Consider the following 20,620-nt stretch of genomic DNA (forward strand, 5'->3'; position numbering starts at 1 on the left):
AGACAAGGGCGGGGGGGGGGGGGGGGCGTCTTTAGGTCCAGCACGTAAAGCCTACGCCCCAGGATGCCCTCAGATGACACGTGTGCTGCGGGGTGGCCAGAGAGAGGCCTGCACAATCCCCAGCCTTCCTGTCCTGGAGCTGCCTGTAAGGCTGGACTCCAGTCCATTGTTCTGTGGTGCTGGCCGTGCCATGAGCAGGGAGAGAGGAAACCAGCACTGACCACTGCATGGTGAGCCTGGGATCCAGTCTTCACTCACTTATTTTTTTTTGGTTTTGGGGGTGGGGAGAGGTGGAGCTAAAGTAGCATTTATTCTTCAAATATAAAAGTAATTTAAAATCTTAAATTATAAAAGTAACACATGCTTGATGCAATAAACCCAAATAATACGTAAGAGGAATGATACAGTAGGACAAGAACTCTCACCTCCCTGCTCTGGTCTCACTCCTTAGAGGTACAGATCATTAAAAGTCTGGTGTATATTGTGCCATGCACGTGCAAACACCACACACACACAGCTGTGTTTCTTAAGCAAAAGTGGGATCAAACTGTACATATCGTAAAACTTTTTGCAACAGTATAACTAACATAATATAAATACATTATATAACTGCCTACATGCATAACTGTTATACATAAATGTATACACACAATTGCCTAAAGAAGAGTATCTTGTGGCCATCCTTTCACACAGGGACAGAAGGCTCTGTCTCTGTTGCTGCAGAGTATTTCACTGTATGGATAGAGAATTTAACTGCTCCCCTAATGCTGGACGTTTAGGTTAGCTCTAGTTTTTCTCTACTACAAATAATGCTGCAATGAATATCCCTATACATAAATCCTTGCACATATATACGAGTAATTCAGTAGAGCAGACTTCTAGAAGAAGAACTGCTGGATCACAAGGTTTGTACCTTTAAAGTTTTGATAAATATTGATAAACTGCTCTCCAGATAGGGAGAACCAATTTACCTCTGCTTTGTACCACCTACCTACCCTAACTAAAGTAACCTAACCCTTCAATCTCCATGAGAGCACCTGTTTCTCTAAAAAGAACAGACCACAATTTATAATCATTGCGTTGGTTTACTGGCTTATCATCTGTCTCCTTCAGTAGAAGACAGCTCTCTGGGGCAAAGACACATTTGGCTGTTCCCAGCTAAATCTCTGGGCACACAATAACCCTCCAAAACCTAATTGTTGAAAGAACTGATAAGCCTATAAAAGTATCTTTTCCCGCATATACTCGACACTGAATATGATCATTTTTTTCCATTTCTGCTACTCTGACTAGAGTAGGAAAGGCTTGGGTCTCTTTGCATTGCTGTGTGACCTTTCCTGAGTCACTCAACCTCTCTGGGCCTTGGGTGCCTAAAAACCAGGAGACATGGGCTGATTGTATTAATACAACTCCAACAGAAGAGCCGGTGTGGGGCCGGGGAGAAAAGTAGGCTGGCGACAGCTGGGTTCTGGTTTCAGCACTACTTCTGCCTCCCCACTGTGACCTTAGGCCAGGTACTCCCCTCTCGGGGCCTCAGTTTCCTCCTCTGTAAAATGGAGGGGCTCTGTAGCTGTGGCTTCTGAGATCCCTGCCAGCCTTCCCATCCTAGGAGCCTATATACTGTCCACAAGCGAGTCAGTGGGAGGGCTCCTCCCCAGAATCACTTCCATGTAATGCTGAGCTGAGCACTTCGGCCGTGAACCTTGTCTTGTTTCCCAATCACTATTTAGAGAAAGGACTATTCTTACTTCTGCTTCTACTCAGCATCAAGGCCTTGCCTTAGTCTGCTCTGAGGAAGCTGCCCACCAAGTTCTTCTGGTCAAAGCTCTTCTTCATAAGTTCTTCCAAATCTAACTGCCCCATCTCACCCTACCACAGTCAGCAGCCTCCACCACTGCGTGAGGCTCAGTTCCTCCTGAGCGGGATGGGGCAGCCTAGCCCAGCCCTCCTGGGTGCAGCACCTGTGGGCTCCCTTTCAAGTAAGATTTAGTTTGAGCAGCCCTGGGAGCACAGCTCTAAAGCTCCATCCTCAGATGGGTTTCTATAAACCCAGAAGCCTTGACCAAAGTGTTAATATGCAAAGAAATAGAAACTTCCATGGGCAGGCATAGCCCTGGGTTGTTCTCTTGTCTCACGTGCTCAGCTGGAAAGGATTTTGGCTTGCTTAAGTGAGACTGAAAACTAGGGTGACCACCTGTCCCGGTTTGCCCGAGACTATCCTGGTTTTAGCACTGAAAGCTCCCGGTCCTGGGAACCCCTGGGACTTCAGTCCCAGGCAAACAAGGAAGGTTGGCCACCCCGGTGTAAACAGCCCACGCGAGGCTCCCTGAAACAAGACACAGGGAAACAGCAGGAGTAGTGGGAACCTCCTGCCTTCCCTTCATTGACTCAAAATAATTCAGTCAGCAGCAACAAGGTGTCAGGCAGTATATGAGGGGCTGGGAGGACAGCAAGCCAGTCAGACCCCAGGAATCACAGGGACATCATCGTGGAGCACAGCTGGATAACTTTTTTTTTTTTTTTTTTTTTTTTTTGCTGTACGCGGGCCTCTCACTGTTGTGGCCTCTCCCATTGTGGAGCACAGGCTCCGGACGTGCAGGCTCAGCGGCCATGGCTCACAGGCCCAGCCGCTCCGCGGCATGTGGGATCTTCCCGGACCGGGGCACGAACCTGTGTCCCCTGCATCGGCAGGCGGACTCTCAACCACTGCGCCACCAGGGAAGCCCACAGCTGGATAACTTTTGATGACAGCCCTGAAGGGGCAGGGAGGGGGTGGGCAGACTCAGGTCTGTAGCCACCTGGGGTACATGATGTCATCACTCAGTCCCCTTTTATCCTCCTGAGGCCACGGAGGCCAGCTGAAGTTACAACAATCCTCTAACTGGGGAGAGCAACCTGCCCCGGCAGATTCAGGATTCTGGTGAAGGCAGGGGGCTCTGGGGATTAACGAGGCGACTCTCACAGGGACAGGAGGAGTCAGTGGTGAGGAAGGACCTCACCGTCACAAGCCAGGGATGCAGCAGGATGCAGTGGAAATGGTGCAGCCGGGGAAACGGCTCCAGGTTCCAATCCCCGCCTACGACTCACCAGGCAAGAAACCTGGGCATGTCTGTTAACTCTCCAAAGCCTCAGTTTCCCCATCGGTAAAATGGGAAAATACAGTAAAAACTGCACAAGGTTGTCATATATCCTAAGCGAGAAAAATGGACTGCTTAGCTCAGTGCCCCCCCACTCCAAATCGGTTCCCGTGGATCCGGCAGAGCGAGGACCCGCGCTCTCGCCCAGCTCTGCGGCTCGCACGCTGTGGGACCACAGGCCAAGCACCTGGCCTTCTCTGTCTCCGTCTAGTCACCTGTATAATGGGGAATATAATTCCTGCCATTCCTATATCAAATACAACAATGGTTATGAAAATGCACTGAAAAGAATAAAAAGCAAGAAAAAGTCACGGGTCATTTTTTAAAGAGGAGCAGGAAGCAAGAAAGAAAAAGGAGGAAGGAGAGAGAGAGAGCGAGAGAGACTAAGGCGAGGAAAGCGGTCCTGCAGGGCCGAGAGGCCCCGAGAGACGGGGTTAGAATCAGAGGTTTGGAGTTGGGCTCCAATGCTGGTTTTGCTGCCGACGGGCTGTGGGACTCGGGCAAGTAATTCAGCCTCTCTGAGCCTGGTTTTCTCATGTGTGAACGGGCACAATTACGATAAGTCACAGTGCTGCCCCCCATGAGAAGCGGGTGTGTGAGCTTTAAGAAGCCCCGTGAGGCTGGGCTGAGCACAGAGCAGGAGCAGGCGAGGTGCGCAGCCCAAGGAGCTACTCTTCATCATTGTCCTTCCTCAGGTCCCACTTCCGCCGCCTGCCCTCTCTGATGGAAAACACGCAGACTCCGGCTGCTCAGCTGCTTGGGGTTGCTACGCAAAGCCAACTTCTCATGTCCAACGGCCCAGCCAATTTACTGAGCAGTGACTATGAGCCAGGCACAGCTCGAGGCATGGGATACAGCAGAGAGTAAAACCCACTCTGTTTCTGCCCTCAGGGGGGGTCACGCTCCAGTGGGGAGACAGGCAGTAAACCAGGAAACGAACATGGGCTCTAGCTAGAGGATGGAAGAACTCAAGCAGACAGGATAAAGGTATAAGCACACATGAGAGAAGGATGCCGCAGAGAGCTAGCGCGGGTCTCACCTGGCGTAGTCCAGCCGCAGCAGCAGCAGGTAGAGCCCGATGCAGAGTGCCAGGAAGACGTCCGCCGTCAGGAAGAAGGCCAGGGTGCTGTCCGTCACGTCACTGGCCCCCGCCAGGTCCACCAGCGAGGCCACGGCACTGAGGGTGCCCCCCATGGCTCCTCCTGCAGAGAGCGTGGGACCCCCCGCGGATGGTCAGGGCGGGCCCGTCCTCCCTGCCTCTCAGGCCCGCCCGCGCTCCGCTCCAGCTCCACGCTGTCCCTGCTGAGAACGCTGCTGTTCTCACAGTACGGCGAGGCCTTGGCAGACCCGGAGGGTCCTGCAGCCGTGAGCTTTCTGACTCTAGGAGCGTATCCCCAGCCCAGCTCTTCTCCAAGGGGCATGGAAGAGGCTCCTGCCTGTCAGAGCACAGGCTCCCCGCTGCCTCAAGCGAGGCCAGCCAAGCTGGGGAGTCCTTACCGGTAGAAAGCCACCCAGAAGCTCACGGAGCTTACCTTGTACCCCACGGCAGCTGTGCACCATACACGTGTGAACACGCATGCACGCTCACTAACACACACACACACACTATCACATACACACACATAGGCTACCACAAGCTCTCACACACACACACACACCGACACACAGTCACAAACCACACTGTCACACACACACACACACACACACGCAGTCACACACTCCTATATACTCACACACCACGCTACCCCAAACTCATACACACACTCCCATGCACGCAACTGCCCCACCCCATGGAATGTGCTCTCCTGCGGAGGGCTTCGGCACGTGCCCCAGGTGACCGCGTGGCACCACATCTTTCTCTGCTACCTAACAGAAGAGGCAGCACAACCTAGCCGAGGGGACTCATGGGTCCAGGAGCCAAACAGATGTACATCTGACCCTTGACTCTGCCACTTGCTCGCTGTGACCTGGGGGCAACATAACTTCTTGGGACCAGAGTTTGCTCATCTGTAAAATGGGGACAATGACACCTGTCTTGCAGAGCAAGGACTGAATGAGATGATGTTTAGAAAGAGCCCAGCACACAGACAGCAGGCTTTCTACAAATGTCAGTCCCCTTCTTCACCACAATCACACAGTCACTTCTGGGAGGCAGGCCATGTGTCTTGCTTCTCTGTTGAACCCTCACAACCGTGGGTGGTCAGCTGGTGCTGGCCACGAGTCAGAGCTTATACATGGTCACATGTGAGCAGATCATTACTCCTCTCAGCCCGTTTATTTGCCTGGAAGATGGGACTCACACTTGTCCTGTCCCTCCCGTGAGACTACAGTGGGATGGAAATGGAAACAGTGAACGGAAAAAACAATGAATACATGGACGCGTCCAATAGGATCAACACAGTAAGTGCCTGTGAATACAGGACTGGCTGGCTGCACGGATGGATTTGCCTGCGTTAGAGGATCAGGATGCTGAGTCTCAAGGAGGCAAGAGGGCCACTGACTGCAAACAGCCAACTGGTCCGTGTGGGCACGAGCTGCTTTGTCACTACTTGGCAGGTCTGACCAGGCACCACTTCACTGCCCATCGTTGCACAGAGCAGAGGTGGGAGAGGGACGGTTGGGCCCTCGTCCACCACGATGCCCATCCTCACTGCATCACCCACACTCTGACTGACACCTCTGTGGCTCTGCCGGAAATAGTCCACGGCCCTTTTTCTCTCCAACCTTCTCAATATGAGTTCTATTAGCCTGGGTGGGGCCAGAGGTTGGGATCTGAGAGGAGGGCAAAGAAATGAAAGTTAGCATAGTGATGTTTTAATTCTAGCCCAGACTCTAGAATCATCTAGAATCATCTCTAGAACATCTGAGTCCAATCCTGGCTCTACCACACACTGAAGGTGTGTGACCTTCAGCAAGTCACTTAACTTCTCCCTGCCTCCGTTTCCTTGTCTGTAAAATGGGGATGTTAAAACCCACCTCTTAGGGCTGTTACGAAGATTAAGAGGATCATTACATGTAAAGCAGGACAGTGTCTGGTACTGAGAGGTGCCATATAAATCCTCTCAGATTCCCAGTTAGGTGTTTGGTTATTTCTGTCCTTCCTACCTCAAAACAGCAACGACAGGGTAAACTCTCTGCCAAGAGGTGCCAACTTCTGGGAAGCTGTAATCCCCGCCTGGGTGATTTGTAAGAACTGGAGTTAAACTCCGTAAGACACTCCCTGGCTGCCCTGAGGAAGAGATCTTAACATCACTGCCTACTGATTTTCCTCTCTCTCTTCCCAACTTGTAGAGAATTTATAATATTATCATCAACAACAAACCAGGCCTCGGGGGAGCTCATACTTCATGACTCCCTACTTTTATCTCGTCAGTTATGGAAATGCATGCAAACGAGGGACTTAAGAAAACACCAGTACAAAACAAATGAATTGTTCCTCAGATGCCAACACACACAGAATTCACAGATGGGCTCCTCTGGACGAAAAACAACGGGGGCTGGTGAGTGGCACTGAGGCCTCTGGAAGATCGGGACACCTCAACATCTTCCAGGGTGATGGGTGCCCACTGGGAACTGCACACAGTGGTGACAATGGCTGAGGGCCCAGGGTAATTAATACTGAAGTGTGAGTACTAGATTTCTCTACTTTTTCAAAAATGGACTTGCTTAAAAATGCACGGGAGAGTCTCCTTCTCTGGAAGGTTCGCAGGTGGCCAGATGAACCTGAAGGGCGCCTTGCCAACATATCGGTGTGTTTGGTCACTGGCTCCTGGAGAGAGAGCCAGCAAGGCTGTTATATTGAAAAATCCTCTAGCAGGATGGAGGGAGATGAGGGGACAAGAGACCAGGATGACAGAAGGGATTAAATCCAGTGTTCAGTGGCCACTTCCCTCAGCTTAGGCATGCCCTTCTTGAAGCACTGCTAGGGGCATACTGATTGTACTCAGGAAACTTAGCGATGGGCCCACTTTTATTTTACTTTACGCCCAAGGGTTTCTCTGAGGATACAGCCAGAAGCCTAATCTTATATCAAAAATGGCAAACAGATCTGAGCTCACGTCTGAACTCTGATCTGTTGACAGTATGTGTCTCCAGCGCTACGTTGAGAAGGATTTAGACGCTTAGGAGGAAAGATACAGATGATTAGTGATGTCTGGCACTGGTGTGGGAACGGGGAGGAGATATACACTTGTCCAGGTATTTGTCATGCCTGTCACATACTACTTGGCATTATCAATTAATGGGCACAGAGCAGATTCTTTGCAAAATGCTTCTCAAGCAGGCATTACTGCACCCCTTCACACAACATGGACATATGCAGAGGCACTGAACAGAGCAGCTGAGCTCCCAGTCCTGCTTTAAGGGATGGTGGTCTCCTGGGAAAGCACAGATTCTTCCTGACCCAGCTCCTTTTTATCTTGTTGAGAGAACAGAGCTGCTAAGGTCTAGGCAACAGGCTTAGGTTAGGGTCAAAATTTTAGCTAAAGGGGTCGGCCCAAGTCATGTCAGAAGCCCCGTAAAATGCCAAAGTTCAGGGTAACAGAGGAGTTTATTACTAGGCTATCAGCTCCTGGGAGGCTGAGTCTTGCTCATCTTTAAATCCCTGGCACATAGCAGGTCTTCTACAAAATTACAGAGGAAGGAAATACAGATAGAGGGGAGAAAAGATGGAGAAAAGAAGGGGGAAAAGGTAGGGGAAAGGAAAAATAACGAGAAGGAAAGGGGACAGGAGAAGGGAAAGGAGGGGAGGAGGGAGGGAAAGAAAGGAACGCTGGTTCAGCAAATGCACCTGGTAGGCAGACTGTATTTTCCAAAAGGAGCTGCAACTATGTCTCCCCTCCCATTACAGTATGATTTTCATACTCACCCACTGAGATATGTGGGTCTGTTTTCTCCCCGTGAATCCAGGTAGGCTTATGGCCATAGTGGAAGTGCCCCTAAATGTCTTTCAAGGCTAAGTCATAAAAGGAAATAATGCTTCTGCCTGGGCCTCTTGGGATGCTTGTTCTTGCAACCCAGAGGCCATGCTGTGGGGAAGCCCAGGCAGCTGTGGTGAGGACCACATGGAGAGAAACCCGGGCCCCAGCCCCAGCCCCAGCTGAGCTTCCAGCTAACAGCCAGCACCACCACACCAGCTGGGTGAGCACACCATCTTGAAGGTGGATCCTCCCGCTCCAGGCGCGCTATGCTGGCTGATGCCACGTGGAGCAGAGGAGCAAAGCTGTCCCTGCTGACTTCTACCCAAACTGCAGATACACGGGCCAAAGAAATGGTTCGTATTGCTCTAAGGCACTAAGAAGTTTTCGGGTGCTTTGTGACACAATAAGAGATCATGGAAACACAACTAACACTCATTTCTTCTTCTGGAAGGGCTACCACATGCTCACCTCTGGCTCCTTCACAATAACCCCCAAGTAGACTGACCTGCTCAGCTGTCTGTACCCCAGCTCTCACCTGATATCAGCGCCTGGGAATTCCTCATGGGGAAGGAACCGGTCATGCCGAAGACGCTGCTATTGAAGATGGTGGAGGTGCCGCTGAGGATGGCCATGCAGACGATGGTGACGGTAAAGAAGCCGTGAGTCCAGGAGGAGGTGTCCACCTTCACCAGCACGGTCATCACCACGAAGATGGCCAGCATGACAGTCAGCGAGGCCAGCACGCGGACGTGAATCGGAACCCTAAGGCGAGGATACCAGAAGCGGTTAGAGACCCCCTCGGGCCTCCCATGCCAGGCCGGGGTTGGTGAACACTCTTAAGGGAAGCAGGTGTGCTCAGTGGCTGGGACCGTGCACCCTGCAGTCAGGAGGCCTGGGTCTGAATCCTGCCTTCCTGGCTCACAGTCCTGTGTGGACTTGGATTTGTGACTCTGTCATTCCGGTTTCAGCTTCTGCGTCTGTACAAAAGAAAGGAGAATCAATCTACCTGAAGGTGTGGTTGTGAAGCTCTCTGGCAGGGAGTGTATAGAGCCAGGCAGCAGTACCCGGCTCAGGGCAAATGTTCTCAGATGCTGCTTCTTTTCATCTTGCTGTGAGGTTCAAGGACAGGAGATGAGGGCTCTTGAGGCAAGACCCCCGTTCCTCCGGCCACGGGGATGAGCTCCCGCTGGCTTTGTCTAGTGCTTAAACAGAACAACCATCCACTGGGATTCCTTCCCCCAAAACTTGGCAGTGGCAGGGAGAGAAGGGAGAAGAGAAGAAAATCATCACCATCACTGTCGTCATCAAAGCAAACACTGAGATAGTACTCCATTTGTGCTAGGTACTCTTCTAAGTGGTTTCTAAATGCTAACTTGTTGAATTCTCACACCAGCTCCACAAAACAGGTATTCTTACCTACCCCACATATACAGATAAGGAAACCGAGGTCACAGAGGCTAAGCAACTTGCCCAAGGTCAGTCAGCTGCTCCCACCTGTGCTCTCAGAACGACACTCTACTGCCTCCCTGGGAATGAAGGGAATATGGGTGGCCCAGAACAGGTGGCCAGGGCAGAAGGAGGCTCCTGTGATGGTCTCAGTTGTCATGGGCAGCAGCTGACGCCAAGCTAGAGCCAGCTACCCCCATCCAACCCCACTCCTGCATGTAAGCCTTACATCTCTCTCAGCCTCCAACCTGCCCAGACACCATCCTGCAGGGAGAAGCAGGGAAGCCTAGCTCTCTGTGAAACTGCATTTTTATTGCAGGGAGAGAGAACATCACCTAAAGAGGCTGTTTAAATCATCAGATTAGACTAAGCTTTAAACCAGATTGGATGTTTAGTTAATTTTCCTGCTAAGCAGTGGGTGGCGGCTGGGAGAAAATCCAGATTAGTTATATACAAATTTCTTTTGGATAAAAAAAGGAAGACATGAAAGGTAGAAAAAAATATATACATACATAAAGAAGTGTGAAATGATGAGCACGAAAAGCAAGAAAGGATTTTTTCAAGATGCTTTTGTGGCCCCAGGCTAATTTGAGTTTCCTTCCTATCCTTGGCTGAAGGGAGAGCAGGTGCTGCCTGGGCAGTGTCAGGGGCAGAAGGAAGCCCGAGGTAGGGAAGGGACAGTTCAAGGTTGTGGTGTGAGGAGCTGGGATGAGGACCCAGGTCTGCTGAGCCACAGCCCATGGCTGTCTTGCTAAGGCGCATCCACTCTGGTGTGTTCGTTCCACAGATAAGACTGGCCAACCACTGTGTGTCCAGCGCTGGGCTGGATGCCTGGGACACAGGACAGATGAGGGACAGGCATTTTGTTCCAGTGTGCAAAGTGCTCCATTAGCAGGCATAGGGCATCCTGGGCACATCTGAGGGGCACGAAACCCACTCTGAGCATCTCATAGGTTTTTTGGAGGCGATAGCTAAGCTGGAGTGTAAGGTATGTCTGGATGTGAGCGCACATATCTTGTGAGAGAGGGCGTAGCACACTCAGGGAATTAAAACGGACTCTGGCTGCAGGTGACACTGAGAGAGCAGAGGATACCAGACAGACATGGAGCCCCACCCTGGAGGGCCTGGTCCAACTGATAAGTGCCAAGACTTGACCCTCAGAGTGGGGCGTGGAGTGGGCATGCAGGCTTTGCCTGCCAGCACCCCTCCCACCAAGAGCACTCCTTCCATGCCAAGTTGTCCTGCGGAGGTAGACGGTCCTACCGTCCACACCAACCCATCCACAAATGAGGGCACACGACCTGGTCTGGGGTGATCAGGGTGTCCCACCCATACCGCTGGCCACTGGATTGGGTTAGGGGTTAGCATGTGACCTAGGCAGGGCCAGTCAGTCATCGCTGGGACTCAAAGGTAGAGAGAAGCTGGGACTGTGTGGGGGGCTGCTGGTCCCTATCTGGCCAGCTGCATGGGGAGAGGCCACATTTGAGATGAAGCCAAGTAGGCACACACAGAGGTCAGGGCCGGCGGATGAGAAGGACGTTTGTATTCCCCTAGATCCAGCAGTGGAGGCAGCCCTGACTTTAATTTTCTAAGGAAAGAATGAGAAAATCCTTTCTGTGTCTCTTTCCTTTGTTACCAAGAGTGCCAACCAACACGTAGAGGCACATCAGGGGTTCCAGTTGGGGAGCGACATAGAGACTCCACCTCTGAGCAATGGGTGCCCTGCCCTCCTGCCCTCCCCTCTTACCAGGAAGCAGGTTGCAAGTGACAGGTGATTGATTAACACCTCCCAAGAACAGCCTTCAGCCAATGATGGGGAAGTGGGCGGATAAATACCCCAGCTCCCACCCCCTCAGGTGTGTGTTCCACACTGGCTGCCAGAGTTCTGAGCAGCTGAAGCTCGGTCACCTTCTATGGGAGCTGGCTTGATAAGGCTTCCTTTATTGGCTGCCATCCCTTCCCAGTCTCCCCCTTTCTCCTACTGTGGCCCCCCAAATAAACTACCTGCACTTGAATCCTTGTTCCAGGGTCTGTTTCTGAGAAACTCCACATCAAGACACATCTTCCCAGGGTCTGCAGGGGACTTGGCCTGGGCAGGAGCTGGTGGGCAGTCAGGTGAGCACCTGGACCCCAGGAGCCCCTGAGTATCTATTTTAAATGCACACCAGGTGCCCTGAAGGCTGGTGGTCAGGCCTTACTCTGATGCTCTGGGTGATGCTACATACTCAACCCTGTCACACAGACCCCCCCCGCCCAACTCTCTCCCAGGAGCTGGAGCTTCCCCACCCACCCCAAAGATAAGAGCCACAGGGGCACAGAGCCTGAGTCCAGAGACAGAAACCCTGCCAACTCTGCCACCAATTCACTGTGTGACCCCAGGCAAATATTCAACCTTTCTGGGCCTCAGTTTCCTTGAAAAAGAAGAGGTGGGACAAGAAAAAGCTCAGGTTTCTTCCAGTTTATGCTTCTAAATCTGAAAAAATTCAAGTGGAGAGAAAGGCTGGGGACTAATGCCCCAAAGTTTTAGCAGTTCCTTGGGGCAAGAAGAAGGCAAAGGACAGACTAGGAGACGTGAGAAGCAGCACAGGGACAGGGCCCCGTCTCGTTCTCACCCCCAGGGCTGGCATAGGGCCTGGCAGGCACCTGGTAAACACCTGCCAGATGCACAGATTGATAACTAAGGGGTCCCAGCAGTGCACGCTAGGCCTCAAGATCCCCTTCACGCTCTGCTTTTTGACCCCCTCAGCATGGCAGGGAGACAGCTGGAAACAGCAGCAGCGATCCCAGCCAGCCTTGGGAATGGCCTCTGTCTCCAACCACCTCCTCCCAGATGCAACGCAGGAAAGGTCCACCCCAGGAATGCTGCTGGCATCCCAGAAGCTCTCTGTGCCTGTCAAAACAAGGTTAAGTAGTTGCCTGAACAGGAAAGTTGCTTTGGAGAGAGCTGGGGGACTTCTTACCCAGGCACCCCCAGGGCAGGGAGAGGAGGGCAGAGTGAGAGAGGAGGAGGCAAACACCAAGTGCATCACAAAAGCAACGCAGCTCCCAGCTCTGCCTCTGCCCGCCCCCCACCCCCACCCCCGTCACATCCCTCACCTGCACAGGTCTCCTTGCCAGCTAGTTGCCAGCTGCAGAACCCATTCTCAGCTGAAGCTTCCCTGCAGGGGCTCCAAGCCCTCAGGGATCTTGCCTGGGGCTATCGTCAATGTTTACAAAACGTGCCCGTGCAAGTCCACCCCACATCCACAAACGGGGGCACACGGCCTTACTGTCTACTTCTTCCACCTGGACAGCGGCCCAGGGGGTGGTGACACTGTTGGGATTTTAGGGAAAGTCTAGACAAGTGCTGCCCTAGGCTTGGTGGCTCTGCTCTGGCACAGGGGACGTCTGAAGTGACAGCTCCAGCCCTGGGACCCTGGGGCAGGTCATACTGATATGAGATTCTTGGAGAGGGCTGCCAGATGTACCCAGGCTGCCAGCTTCCCTCCCTTTGCTCACGAGGGCTCAGGACCCCAGGGGACTGATTTCTTCATAAGTCTCCAAAATGTAAATCCTCCTCATAAGTATTTATGATGCTACAGATTTAACACAATAAAACACTTGGCGATTATGGATGAGCCACTTAGAGAAAGTCAGGGTTCTCCAGGAGGGGAGAAAAGGGGACATTTCAATCTCGCACATTAAATAGAAAACAGCTTAGCTCCAAACCATCTTCCCACAGTCCAGAAACAGACAGAGGCTGGGAGCATTTTCCACATGGCCCTCACCCCTCTCCTGGAGCCGGGAAAGGGCACAGGCAGGCCCTGGCGTGGGCAGGACCCTTCTGGAGGATGCCCTGCAACACTGAGCCCTCAGAGCCAGCTCCCAGCCATCCTTGGGAGGGCAGCGCCCACTGCAGACGGACCCAGGCCTTCTTCGCCACCTCTCTCCCTCCAGCAGCCTGAAGCCAGGGCAGAAATGGGCTCTCGCTTACAAGGTCTGAGATGCGGCTCTGGTTGCAGGGAGGGGTTCCGCGAGGCTGGAGAACTAGGAGGCAGGGGGCCCAGAGGTTCCACGCACAGATGTGGGGGGAGAAGGGTCCCAGTTCGAATCCTGCCTCCAGCCTCTTAATGGCCACATGACCTTGGGCAGATCACCTCTGTCAGCCTATCTGCTCATCTGTAAAACAGGGGAATAAATTTGCTGCTCTTGGCCACTGCAGATTAAAGGAGAGAATGCCTCCGAGGGCTATGAGTGCTGGGAATGCTAACTGTGATGATGAGAGATTATTCGCCCAGGGCCCTGAGACTGGGCCTTCCCCGCCGCCGCTGATTCCTGGTCCCGGCTGGCTTCCGGCCTGCTGGACCTCACGACCACAGAGAAGGCAGTGCCAGGTAAGACGCCAGCTCAGGCCAGCCCTTCCTGGCACTGTGACCTCCACTTTGGACAGAGGGTCATGATAGGGGCCTGGAAAGGAGACAGGGCGGTGAGAGGCCGAGGGACTGCCCACCGCCATGGCTCTGTCACCTCTTCCTTGTCGTCCTCTTCTTGCATGCCCTTCCTTTCCTCATGCCTTCTCTTCTGAGTCACTGCCAGGGACCCAGCTCTACCCTGCTCGTAACTCCATTCCCTGCCTCCTTCTGGGCAGGATCTCTGGAGGTTGCGTTCCTCCTGCCAGGACACTGACCGTAGCCCCGTGTGCCAGGGACAGGCAAGAGCAGGCAGGTTAGGGCCAGCTGGCTTTCGGCCCCCAGGCCGTCTCACACCATCCTCCCTCTTGCTCGTCCAGCCTTCACTTTGGTTTTAAGAGGCGTGCAAAATTCTTTGACAGTCCTTCCATTGAAAGGTGGGGTCCCTGGTCCCTTAAAACTGAGTGGGCAGAAGGGACAGTATGTGACTGCAGAGACTAGGTTACCAAAACCATGCAGCTTCTGCCCTGCTCTCTTGGAGCGCCTGCTCTTCAGCCACAACGTGAAAAGTCCTGCTACCTGAGGCCAACCCGCGAGAGACCGAGGGGAGGGACAGAGACAGACAGAGAGAGAGGTGCCCCGCGGAGGCCCCAGCTGTCTACAGCCGCATGAGAGAGGGCCAACCAGAGCTGCCGGCTGAGCCTACTGACTCCCAGAAGCATGAGAGACAGTGGTAGTGTTTTCAGCCACTATGCTCTGGGATCATTTTTCTGCAACAACAGATCATCGGAATAACCCCACAACATAATATGTTTGGAAAGACTGGTCTATTCAGGCTTAGCACACCTGAGGCACATGCGCTGCCCTCTCTCCTCCTGGACTCAGAACAGACATCAATAATCAATCACAGCACACCCCCTGAGGTCAGACCTGCCATAGAATCCTGTTCAAGCAGAGACCCAGGTAGTCACTACAAACTGAGCAGAGTTGGGTAAAACAGGTTTGCCACCAGCGACCTAAGGTCTCAGTAGGCCGTGCTCAAGAGATGCCCAAGTTTCTGAATCACAACGTAGCTACCTTTATCAGCTAACGCTAGCTTAGGGGAAATGCAGGCAAAGTAGCTCAGGCTGTTACCCCTGTAAACCTAAATGGAGAACGGATGGCACCAGTCACCCAGTGGGGTGAAAGGGCCACGGGCTATCTCCTAAATCATTCCTTCTTCCACAGTGCATCCCACCCTTCACAAATGCTGTGTCAGAAGTCGCCCACAGACCACCCCCATAGGTGGTCGACTCATGGGCTGCTGTTATCAGCTTGGCACTGAGCACTGGGTGACCCGTTCCCATATAGTGAGAGCCAGGGTGGTGGGGTGCCAGCCTCTTAACTTCTAGCTCTGATTTTTTTTTTCATTTTTTGGCCGCTCCACGCAGCATTTGGGATCTTAGTTCCCTGACAGAGCGGGGATCGAATCCGTGGCCCTGCGTTGGAAGCACAGAGTCCTAACCACTAGACCACCAGGGAAGTCCCCAGGCTCTTAACTTTCGACGGCTCTCAGAAAGGCTTGGAAGACCAGCCTCCACAAACCTTGCTCCCCGGGCCCCATCCACCATCCGTGGTGTCCCTGCGGCCCAGGCAGCTGTTGACAGTCAGCTCTGACCTCATGTGGCAGCGTGCGGCTCCCTGACCGGGCATTCCACAGGCAGGGCCCCAGGTAACCGATCTGACTCTCAGTCTTCATGGAGGAGTCTGAGCTGCCTGCTTCCTACTTTACTGGACACATGTAAGCCAGCAAAGGGGAGTGGACCAAAGGGGAGTGGATGAGGCTGGAGGTGAAGGTCAGGGGCCTGGGAGAGGGAGGAAAGTGGCCTACCTGTTGACAAGCAGGAAATTCACCAGGAGGCACAGCACGGAGGGTACAGTGGAGGCAACGGCCAGGTAGCTCTCAAAGTAGTTCTGCAATCACAGAAGTAAGGAATCTGCTGAGGTCACTCAGGATGGAGGGGAGGGGCCCCACCTGAGAGCATGGACAGGGCCCCTCTTGGTGGGTCTTCTCCCCACTGCCTTTAGACACCTACGAGTGAGGGGTAAGTCCACCCCGAGATGGCATGGTCTTGCCCGATCTCTAACCTAAGACCACTCACTCGGTCACACAACAGATAACCATCAATGAGCTGTGCTAAACGCTGGGGACATAAGGAAGGGTAGGACTTTGTCCCTGCACTAACACTCTGCAGCCCATGCTCCCACCCATCCTATCCGTTCCACCCACGTCTGAGGCAATGAGACAAGACTTGATGTATGTTTACAAAGAAAAATTTTATCCCATCAGCCGTCTTAGCCCATTGTCAAATTTCAGAGATATCCAGATGGGTTTTGTTATGACTCATCCCCATTCTCACATTCTCGCAACCAAGTGAGGCCTCTTAGAAATACACGGGGCCCTGATCCTTGCAGAGAAACTCTGTTCCGACTCTGGATTTGCTCCTTCAATAGAGCTGCTACCCAAGGTCAAAGCCACTTTGTGAAGCGGCTCTCAGTCTGGCCAAGATGAGGAGAAAGGGCATCCCTGGAAGTGGCTCGACAGCATTACAGACAGAGAGCGCATGAGACCACAGCAAAGACGAGGGTTCCTGATTGTGACCCGCTGCGACTGTCAGCTAAAGAAGCTCCGTGGCAACCGTGTGCATCTTCCAAAGCTCAGGGGATTGTCCGCTCACTAGGGTAGATTTTACTGAGTGTACCTCATCCCTCAATACACGTGTCGAACAAAAAGCCAAAACACTGGAAAGGCTGACACGTCTTGGCTTTGGTCCTTTTATGTCAGTAATGACAATGGGTTCTAAGCCGTGAAAACAGCTTCCGTGTTTTAAGCATACCGTGTGCAAGTACAAGGGCTTTATACGAATGATATTCTTTACCCTAAAAAATAAAAAAGCTGTGAGTACTCTGGAAAGTTTACAAAATTGAACTTAACTGGGGAACTATTCTGAGTACAAATGTGCCAAGTACCAAGAACAATGTGTGCAAAAATCTTGCCAATGTGCAAACAGCTCGGGCAATTGTAGGATCGCTGCAGAGTTTAAGACATGCTTCTTCCCTGTTAAGAACGGCGTGTCCTATTGGGAGTGTAAGATAGAGTGTGAGGTTTTTTAATGTCTCAAAACACCGTAGGAAGAGCTGTCAGAATTCTGTGGGGGGTTGTTGTCAAATCAGTGGTAGGAGCGGTGAGTTCTAAGGGAGTTCTGGGTACGGAAGTAGGATGAGGGGGCTGAGTCCTGGAGAGAATGGGAATGAATATGGTTTGGGGAAAAGATCCCAGAGGAGGAGGGATTTGCAACAGATCTTAAAAGGGAGGGTAAGATCTTTCCTTTCTGGGAGAGTCTTACTGCAATGTGGAGGCCAAGAAAGAAAGATGTCATAATGGGCCACTTCTAGTCTGAAGCACATACCGTTTCCACAGTCTGTTTTTAAGGCTGCAGAGTGCTTTGTGGTCTCTGATATCCACACCCTGAATATAAGATGGTGATGGCCTTGCAATTAAAATGATAATCACAGCTACTGTGGTCCATCAACCATGAGCCTTAGAAATAGCCTTCCTCCGTTGAGGGGCCACCTCATTGTCCTAGCCTGATGGGTTCAGTGGAGCCTGGACTTGTCCGAGGCGCTCAGTCAATTACGCCTTGACATAGTGGCTGGGCATAGGTGAGGCCAGGCAGGCGATGGGCGGCTGGAAGCAATGGAAAAGGGCCCCAAAGGAAGAGACAGCTGCAGGTGGGGGCCAGGACTCCCCCAAATCTGAGTTCCTCATGACAGCCTTCCTTCAGTGGCTGTTCATTTTGTGGCAACTCTATAAACGGTCACCACGTGGGAGGCAGAAGCTCTGTCTTTGTTTTTTCAAGCAGGCTCAGGTTGCTTGAACATTTTAGGAGTGGGGATTTTCTAGGGAACTGAATGTTCTGGTTTGTTGATATTTAAGCAGAAGTTCCTTTTAATGTTGGAAAAGCTTTTAAAATACTGACAACTGGGTAAGGCTAGGACTCCCTTTCTGTTGACTGAGCCCACTTCTCTGCTTTACAAAGGGCACGTGGTGGGGTGGCAGAGTGGGGCGCGGAGGCAGGGGAAGAATGGACTTGACCCTGGGTCATCTTTCTACTGGTTCAGATCTGGGAGCTGCGGTTAGTGACACACGTGGACTCAGCACATCCCACGGAGCTTTTTTTTTTTTTTTTTTTAAACTTAATTCCTGATACAAACGTGGTGGTTTTTACTTACTTGCTGCTTTTGCTTATAAGCAGAGTTCTAGCAAAATGAGGTGTGGTACGCAGGCTCTTAGGGTGGCCCCCATGATCCCAGCCTCCTGTGTTCATGCCCTTGTATCATCATCCCCTCTGCTGAGTGTGGCTGGGACCTGCCTGGACTTGCTTCTAACTGACAGAACACGGCAAAGGTGACGGGTATACACAACTATGTGGACGGGACTATGTTACATGAGATGGTGGTACCCATCTTGCTGGACTCTTTTTTTCCTCCCTTGATGGCTTGGAGAAGGCAGGGGGCCAGGCTAAGGAAACCCACGTGGCAAGGACTGCAGGTGACCCCTAGTCACTGAGAGTGGTTTCTGGCCAATACCCAGCAAGAAACTGAAGCTCTCAGTCCTACAACTGCAAGGAACTGAGTTCTGCCAACAACCCAAGTAAGCCTGGAAGTGATCCTTCTCCAGTTGAGCCTCCAGTGAGACTGCAGCCTTGGCTAACCCCTTACTGCAGCCATGTGAGACCCTGAGCAGAAGACTGGGTTAGGCTGTACCCAGACTCCTGGCCTACAGATACTGTGAGATTACAAACGTGTGTTGTTGTAAGCTGCTAAGTTGGTAGTATTCTGTTCTGCAGCAGTAGATTCCTATTTAGTGAGGGTTTGGAATAGCTGAGTTCCTAGTAACGGGGTTTTTTTTCTGAATATCGCAGCCTTCCTGTTGCAATTTAAATTCAGCTCCTCGATGAAGGCAGAGAGAGCTGACCATGATTTTATTCAACTTCTTGCCAGACATGAGGACCGACGTGCCTGCCCACGAGGGGAACGAAGGTTATGCTTGCCGACCACATCAGTCCCCCTAGCCTTTCCTCTCCAAATCCTTTGCTAAAATTAGGATCATTTTTGCAAGCAGCATGCACTGATTTCAAGAAACTGGACTTAGTTTACGTGCCACCCCAGATCTGCTCACCTCACCTGCCCCTTAGGCCATTTGCCTTGCTACTTGGTCCCACGTGGTCATAAAGCCACTGCTGCCACCAGCAGGGGGGTCAGCTGCCAAGGAGAGACCCCTAAGCCTGCGTACTGCTTGGGCTGTGCTCGCAGAGGCTCTTGCTCCCTGGGTGGCTCTGGGAGGGGCCAGGTGACCCTCTCTGAAGGGTGGGGGAGGCAAAGCCCCACCCACAAAGTAGGCTTCAACCATTGAGAGGAGATGGGAAGGAGATTAGAGACACATTGCTTGTCTTTCCTTCCTCACCCCCGCTCCACCACATCTGTTCTAAAATGTGGTGGCTCCACGTGGCTCCTCGGGAGACAGCCCGTGTGCCTGAGCAAGCAGCTGTGTTTAGTTGCAAAGCTGTGGCCAGCGCAGTGATACCACAGCCTGTATCTGCTCTCTTCCATCCCTGCCTCACTCCCCTTTCCCTCACTCTTACTTCCCTAGGACTGCACTCCCCACGGAGTATCACAGGTATGGTGCTGCCTCAGGCTCCTTTCTAAAAACATCCAACAGCAAAGGCCCTATGTTCAATTCTCGATCCCACACATTGCAGACTTGCAGCTGGTACTCACATCCTGGGTTCGTCTCATTTGCTTCCAAGGCCTGCTGAGGTTACCATCTCCCATTTTACTCAAGGAAATGTGAAGACGTCGGAATACTGGTTCAAACGCTTTGCAGTCAGCATGGTAACAGTGCTGCCCCCTCCGAAGAAATCTGAAATCTCCATCCCACAGGGTGATTTTACGTAATGCAATGTTTGGGGATAATTCACACCATGGTTCACCTCCACTTGGGACCGATTCCTGAGAGTTCCCTCAGAAGGCTCTGTTGTTATTTATCCCACCAGGCACCTTGCAACAAGTCTGCAGCCTCTACCTCCAGAGGTAAACCCAAGGACACCAAGGACTCCGGTCTCGGAGGAGTGGAGGAGGGCAATGGCACTGGGCCCCCTCCTGTGACAGTGGAGGCTGTGCTGTGCACAGCCCCAGGGCGACCAGTCACGTGGACGGCGACATGAATGGAGCTCCACAGAGCTGTGCAGCACAGCAGCCCTGTTTACACAGCTCATGGGGGTCAGTTTGGGCCTGACATAATTGCAGGTGGGAGACCGTACCTGATTCAGGAAGAAGGCAGGGCTGGAAGGTGGGTGGGTGTAGCAGGGCAGGACTTTATGAGATGATGAAAGGTCCCCAAGCAGGTCTGCCTGCCCCAGGAGGCGGGAGACCGAGAGGCTGGTAATCCCACAGCCCTCAGCCTGGCTGAGTGGCCACTGTCCATCCAGATTCAGCATCCCTTCCTGTTCTACCCACTCCTCTGTTCACTGTGTGCCCAACATCGTGCTGGTGGTTTGGCGTATAAAATAGACAAGAAAGGGTGCCCGATGCCCTTAGGCAGCACGTAGTCTGGTGCAATCCTACAGCTGTAGAACAATGGATACAAGGGATGGGAGGGGAGGGAAGGAGGGAGTTTGGGGGGGGGGGG

At 52.4% G+C, this 20,620-nt stretch overlaps 1 protein-coding gene across 1 annotated transcript in view; it reads right to left on the reverse strand.

Moving 5' to 3' along the window:
* The window catches only part of SLC29A3 (solute carrier family 29 member 3), a 42,651-nt gene that overhangs the window by 1,653 nt on the left and 20,378 nt on the right, over positions 1–20,620 (reverse strand). Inside the window, exons 3-5 of the mRNA XM_007454692.1 lie at positions 15,761–15,843; positions 8,592–8,818; positions 4,177–4,339 (exon numbers count right to left, since the gene is read on the reverse strand). Of these exons, the coding sequence (XP_007454754.1) occupies positions 4,177–4,339; positions 8,592–8,818; positions 15,761–15,843 (473 nt within the window). The remainder of the gene's footprint in view (positions 1–4,176; positions 4,340–8,591; positions 8,819–15,760; positions 15,844–20,620) is intronic.

This window comes from Lipotes vexillifer, unplaced genomic scaffold (genome assembly GCF_000442215.2).
Source record: "Lipotes vexillifer unplaced genomic scaffold, Lipotes_vexillifer_v1.1 scaffold205, whole genome shotgun sequence".
Classification (NCBI taxonomy): Eukaryota; Metazoa; Chordata; class Mammalia; order Artiodactyla; family Lipotidae; genus Lipotes; species Lipotes vexillifer.